This window comes from Notolepis coatsorum (genome assembly GCF_963971535.1).
Source record: "Notolepis coatsorum genome assembly, chromosome: 5".
Classification (NCBI taxonomy): Eukaryota; Metazoa; Chordata; class Actinopteri; order Aulopiformes; family Paralepididae; genus Notolepis; species Notolepis coatsorum.
In genome coordinates this window covers 198,593,758-198,601,257 of record NC_140169.1, presented here as the reverse complement: position 1 = coordinate 198,601,257, position 7,500 = coordinate 198,593,758, and the positions used below count along the sequence as shown (strand labels likewise).

The window sequence follows — 7,500 nt, the reverse complement described above, 5'->3', positions numbered from 1 at the left end:
TGGCCAAATCACACATCTGTGGATCGGGCCAAATCTCCCCTTTCCAATGGCAGAGTTCAATCTGGATTTAGTACCACCAGGCGCCCCTGACAGGGCAGCAACAACCGTAAATGAAATCTACTCTAAGTACAGTTACTTTTTTATAATGTAATTTCTCCGACATTTTCATCAGATTGCTACGCCGTTTTTGCTAGACGTTCAAGGAAGGTAGAGAAACGAACTGCGTTCTATTTTATGGCAATAACGTTCAGGTTTCTTCCACCCGTGAGATATGATCCCGAAAAAAAGAGAATGAAAAAAGCTTCATGCTAAAAGTCAGATGATTGACAGGGGCTGGCGTGAGCTGGGAAGTGTATTTCTTTTATTCTAAAGCCCATCGAAAGCCCGGGTCTCTTCTCTCAAAAGACTACACTCAAGTTAGGTTGCGCCAAGTCCTCGTGTCAATAAGCGACTTTTTCCGACACGATGCGCTGAGATTTCTATAAACTCATATTTCACTATTAACCTGTTAACACTTAAAATCTTTGGTAAACAAACGTAGTGCTGAAAATATACACTGACTGCTGTTTTGACAGGGTTAGGGTCTTTACTCTTGGCTATATTTGAAAAAAATAACGCAACATTAATTCATACATTCTGTAGAGGTTAAATCAACCCACATTAAGGAATTATGAAATAAATGAATACCACCATCTTTTAAATCAACTCATTATGGAATAAATTAATATCACCACCTTTTAACCTTGCATCGGGTAAACATTTTTTGTTTATTTTTGATGATTGCATACCTAAAGTAATTGGCTATTTATTATACTTCTAGCACATGCATGAGTCTGCTCTCTTTTGGAAGGTAACATTCAAGCTGCAACACACACAAGAAAAATCACTTTGAAAATCGTTTGTGTGTGTGTCTCTCAGTGCGCACGTCACATTAATGTGTGTGTGTGTCTCTCAGTGCGCGCGTCACATTGATGTGTGTGTGTGTGTCCCTCAGTGTGCGCGTCACATTAATGTGTGTGTGTGTGTCCCTCAGTGTGCACGTCACATTAATGTTTATGTGTGTGTGTGTCCCTCAGTGCGCGTGTCACATTAATGTGTGTGTTGGTGTCCCTCAGTGTGCGCGTCACATTAATGTTTATGTGTGTGTGTGTGTCCCTCAGTGCGCGCATCACATTAATGTTTATGTGTGTGTGTGTGTCCCTCAGTGTGCGCATCACATTAATGTTTATGTGTGTGTGTGTGTCCCTCAGTGTGCGCGTCACATTAATGTTTATGTGTGTGTGTCCCTCAGTGTGCGCATCACATTAATGTTCATGTGTGTGTGTGTGTCCCTCAGTGTGCGCGTCACATTAATGTTCATGTGTGTGTGTGTGTCTCTCAGTGCGCGCGTCACGACAACGTGTTTGCAGCGGAGCTGCTGATGGAGCGCGGGCTGAACGTCAACCTGCAGGACGAGGACCTGTGGACGGCGCTGCACGTGGCGTGTGCGTGTGACCATGCTGATGTTGTGCTGCTGCTGTTAGTGGTGAGACACACACACACACACGCACACACACACACACACACACACACACACACACACACACACACACACACACACACACACACACACACACATACATACATACATACATACATACATACATACATACATACATACATACATACATACATACATACATACATACATACATACATACATACATGCATGCATGCATGCATGCATGCATACATACATACATACATACATACATACATACATACATACATACATACATACATACATACATACATACATACATACATACATACATACATACACACACACACACACACACACACACACACACACACACACACACACACACAACATGCTGATGTAGTGCTGCTGCTGTTAGTGGTGAGACACACACACACACAGACACACACACACACACACACACAACATGCTGATGTAGTGCTGCTGCTGTTAGTGGTGAGACACACACACACACACAGACACACACACACAGAGGCCTCTGGGCCAGACTCTTGTGGAGGCCCCCCCCCCCACACACACACACACGTGCACGCACGCACAGTGGTGTTTTTATATGTAAAACATTGGTGGGGCAGCCACTAACCAAGGCTACATACCAGGCAAACTACAGTAATCAAAATGACAGTAATCGTTGTTCGCAAATTTCGCACCACATATCAGGCATAGGCTACAGGTAAGCCTGCATTGTTAGTTAGCTTACTGGGGGGTCGGAAACTCAAGATTAACCACTTGCAGACAGCAGGGAGAGGCGCGGGGTGTGTATATTTTAGTTGATGAAATATTTTTGTTGACTAAATATTTTAGTTGATGAAATATTTTTTCATTTCAGTGTCACAGTATGACATCGATCTCCAAAATAATAAAAAAAAAAAAAAATGGAGGCCCCTCGTCACTAGAGGGAGGCCCACGGGCCGCGGCCCAAACAGCCCGCTCGTTAATCCGGCCCTCATACATACATACATACATACATACACACACACTCACACGCACACACACACACACACACACACACACACACACACACACACGCACGCACGCACGCACGCACGCACGCACGCACGCACGCACGCACGCACGCACGCACGCACGCACGCACGCACGCACACACGCACGCACGCACGCACGCACGCACGCACGCACACACACACACACACACACACACACACACACACACACACACACACACACACACACACACACACACACGCACACACACACATGCGCACACACAAGAGAGAGATATATGCACACAAACACGTACACGATTGTGGCTCACTGATCCGTGCAATTACAAGCAGCAAATAATTTGCTAATTCGATTGTACTGGGGGATATTTTTAAACTGAATCAGTCACGCGTGATGAATTCTCTTTTGGACCAGTATCTAGAATAGATAGAACATTCCACTCATCTCAAACGACCAAGCGGCGTTCTGTTCCAGTGCAGCGGTTCTCGACGGGGCATCATGGGAGGAGGTTCCAGGGGGTCCGTTTCATTTCACCAGAATTCTGCACGCTGAGAGAATATTATGAGCGACTACTCTAATCATAGGCTTCATCATCAATCATAGTTGAGGAATTCTGGACGAATATAACAACAAACATCTTCTCGGGTGGAAGTGCCAAAGACAATCAAATTGGGGGGAGGGTCCTTACTAGGGATGCACCGATCTGATATTGATAAACTGACTAAAATAGCTGGATTGGGTATATAAAAAAAAAGAACTCTGATAAAAAAATTAACTTTAATACATTTTTTTTTATAATAATATTATATAATAATAAATAAAATAATTTATATCTATGTGTTAATTTGTTACATTTAGTTTCACTAAGTTAGGAAAGTAATGTTTTAAGTCAAGCCTGATGTTGCCTTGCACAAAAGAATGATCCCAGTCTCTTTCACACAGTGAGGCATACAGTTTATTAATTGAACAATGGGTATCTGGTCGGTACTCGGTATCGGCCGAAACCCAAAGCCCAGGTATCGGTATCGGGACTGAAAAATTGGGATCAGTGCATCCCTAGTCCTTACACGACACAAGGATGTATCAATGCAGGGGTCCTTTCATGACACAAGGATGAGATCCAACAGTTCTCATAGTCTTGTCACAAGTCATCTGACACAACACGCCACACAGCCTGTTCATTAACACTTTGAATGCCGGCCAGAAATCCGGAAATGACTGTGCATTGCCAGGATTCCTGGGCGATTCTAGCATATCTCATGATCTTAGCGGAGCTATTTCTATATTTTATATTATAACTATGGGGAAATGGTTTGGCTCATTTGACGACGACGAGTTGATGTACACAATGAAAAAAAACGTTTGTTTCTGCATGTCTTCGTTCGTTCACAATTACAAGTTAAAAAAAGGTCAACACAGGTAAAAATCCAAGTGGATTCTTTAGAAAAGGAGTTACTGGCCTTTTTATGAACGGTGCGCCGCCCGGGTGATAATAGGTACTGAACGTGTTATAAAGCAATTTAGACTGGGATGGATGGATGGATGGATGGTTTGTTTGATAGATTGTTTTATTGTTTGATTGATAGATTGTTTTGTTGGTTTGTTTGATAGATTGTTTTATTGTTTGTTTGATAGATTGTTTTATTGGTTTGTTTGATAGAGTGTTTTATTGGTTTGTTTGATTGTTTTATTGGTTTGTTTGATAGATTGTTTTATTGGTTTGTTTGATAGATTGTTTTGTTGGTTTGATTGATAGATTGTTTTATTGGTTTGTTTGATATATTGTTTTATTGGTTTGTTTGATAGATTGTTTTATTGGTTTGTTTGATATATTGTTTTATTGTTTGATTGATAGATTGTTTTATTGGTTTGTTTGATAGATTGTTTTATTGGTTTGTTTGATAGATTGTTTTATTGGTTTGTTTGATAGATTGTTTTATTGTTTGATTGATAGATTGTTTTATTGGTTTGTTTGATAGATTGTTTTATTGGTTTGTTTGATAGATTGTTTTATTGGTTTGTTTGATAGATTGTTTTGTTGGCTTGTTTGATAGATTGTTTTGTTGGTTTGTTTGATAGATTGTTTTATTGGTTTGTTTGATAGATTGTTTTATGGTTTGTTTGATAGATTGTTTTATTGGTTTGTTTGATATATTGTTTTATTGGTTTGTTTGATAGATTGTTTTTGTTTGATATATTGTTTTATTGGTTTGTTTGATATATTGTTTTATTGGTTTGTTTGTTAGATTGTTTTGTTGGTTTGTTTGATAGATTGTTTTATTGTTTGTTTGTTAGATTGTTTTATTGGTTTGTTTGATAGATTGTTTTGTTGGTTTGTTTGATATATTGTTTTATTGGTTTGTTTGATAGATTGTTTTATTGGTTTGTTTGATACATTGTTTTATTGTTTGATTGATAGATTGTTTTATTGTTTGATTGATTGAATGTTTGATGGTTTGTTTGATAGATTGTTTTATTGTTTGATTGATTTATTGTTTGATTGACAGTCCGACTGACTGACAAACTTGAAATGCAGTAATACTATTATATCGATCAGGTGGGAATATATTGTATTGATCAGGTTAGTAGATATTGTACCGATCAGGTATTATAGATCATGTGCATGCAATAAACAAAAAAAAACATTTTGACTGTTTCTCATCCATGTACTGTGCATCATCTGCTCCCGTGTTGTAGACACTGTGTTGCTCTGTACCTACCTGTTTTCCAATTTATTCATCCATACATGATAAACACATTCATAAAGTAATAATAGCTTGTATTGATAATATATCAATTAGTTTCACTTGGAAATACTACTACCTTATCAACCACCATGCCTGGCGCTAACAAACAAGTAAGTTATAACTACTGGTGTAGGTCCAGAAAACATTATTATAAAATACAGAATACTTTACAATGCAGAAAACTTGAAACTTTGATGAAATGAACATTTTTATTTCAACCATTGTTGCTGTGCATTAGACACATATGCTGGTAACATTCACAGTATAAAATTATGGTAATTTACCAAGACAATACATTATAAAAAGTGAACACTGGCTGATGATAACCAACCATTGTTTCAGTGCATTTAGGAGTTTTCTGGTAACATTCACAGTATAGGATTATGGTAATTTACCAAGACAATACCTTATAAAAAGTGAACACTGGAGGATAATCAACCATTGTTTCAGTGCATTTAGAAGTTTGCTGGTAACATTCACAGTATAGGATTATGGTGATTTACCAAGACAATACCTTATAAAAAGTGAACACTGGTGGATAATCAACCATTGTTTCAGTGCATTTAGAAGTTTGCTGGTAACATTCACAGTATAGGATTATGGTAATTTACCAAGACAATACCTTATAAAAAGTGAACACTGGCTGATGATAACCAACCATTGTTTCAGTGCATTTAGGAGTTTGCTGGTAACATTCACAGTATAGGATTATGGTAATTTACCAAGACAATACCTTATAAAAAGTGAACACTGGAGGATAATCAACCATTGTTTCAGTGCATTTAGAAGTTTGCTGGTAACATTCACAGTATAGGATTATGGTAATTTACCAAGACAATACCTTATGAAAAGTGAACACTGGAGGATAACCAACCATTGTTTCAGTGCATTTAGAAGTTTGCTGGTAACATTCACAGTACAGGCACGTCACATGATCAACTACAGGGCATATCTTACTTGGTCTCTCGCATCGATGACTGCATTGTCCATTGATAAATGGATGAATCGCCAGATGATCTGTGGACCAAAAAATATCCAATACATGCTTCCAAAGTATATAAATAAGAGGCCAATGGACTGCATTAGAAAAGTGTGGTATGTTACCTACAGTATATACTTTTATAAACTGGGTGACTGTCAGCAACCATTGGTTCTGTGCAAACGGTAAAAATGAGGGGGGAAAAAGATAAATAAAAAAAATAAACTATATACACACACAATGCAAATGATGAATGGAGTCGACACAGCTAGATCGCTAACATAACGTCTCATCTGCAAGTGGTCCAAACATGCCTATGCAATATCGACAACCGTGGCCCAAATACATGTGTTCAACGCATTTGTCTTGTACAGAACACAGTGCAACTACCCATACACTATACTATACTATACTATACTATACTATACTATACTATACTATACTATACTATACTATACTATACTATACTATACTATACTATACTATACTACTCTCAGCTAGCTATACTATGTACCGGTACACATGGTTCTGTCTGTATCACACAATGATGGATTATTTAGAAGTAATCTGTACTTCTGTGTGCCGGATTATTTAGAAGTAGTCTGTACTTCTGTATGACAACTAATAAAGAAACTATTTAGAGAAATCCCTCTTTGTGTGGTACAGAGCGAAGCATTTGTCACGATGCAGGGGGACTTTGCACGATGTGCAAAAATATCTGGTCTCACTCCTGAGGCCATGCCTACTGCAGACCCGACATTTCCTACACGGTAGCTTTTGCTTGTGGGTGGCTTTGTATGCAACCATTACATGCTTCACAAAGCCACCCACTAATCTGCTCTGCGGGTCCCCCGGTGGGGCCCTAGGGTCGCGCTGCCCATCACGCCCCACCTGCTCAGCCCCTGCCTCCTCCTCATCCCCACCCCCTGCCTCCTCCTCACCCCCACCCCATGCCTCCGCCTCCGCCTCCATCTCCCCTGTCACCCCAGGAATCTTCTTCTCCTGACCCCCTGTGTAGGTCCGCGCCACAGCCCTGGTGAACCGGAAGAGGTTGTAGTAATGCCCTTGTGGGTGCCTGCTTTTGTAAGACAAAAGCGTTGAACATACATATTTGGATCAGATACATCACAAACTTTTTGGTCCACTTTCCAGTCTTACGTGTAACCGGATAGTACGAGAGGTTTTGATCCAGCTGGTCGACGCCGTTCATGAATTTATTGTACGACATGATTGATGACGGCTTGAGCATCTCCACCCTCAGTGCTTTG

General features: G+C 39.6%; 1 protein-coding gene across 1 annotated transcript in view; it reads left to right on the top strand.

Annotated features, from left to right (window-relative positions):
- The window catches only part of myo16 (myosin XVI), a gene marked incomplete at both ends in the record, with an annotated part of 362,367 nt that overhangs the window by 99,234 nt on the left and 255,633 nt on the right, over positions 1-7,500 (top strand). Inside the window, one exon of the mRNA XM_084314410.1 lies at positions 1,382-1,525. Within this exon, the coding sequence (XP_084170536.1) occupies positions 1,382-1,525 (144 nt within the window). The remainder of the gene's footprint in view (positions 1-1,381; positions 1,526-7,500) is intronic.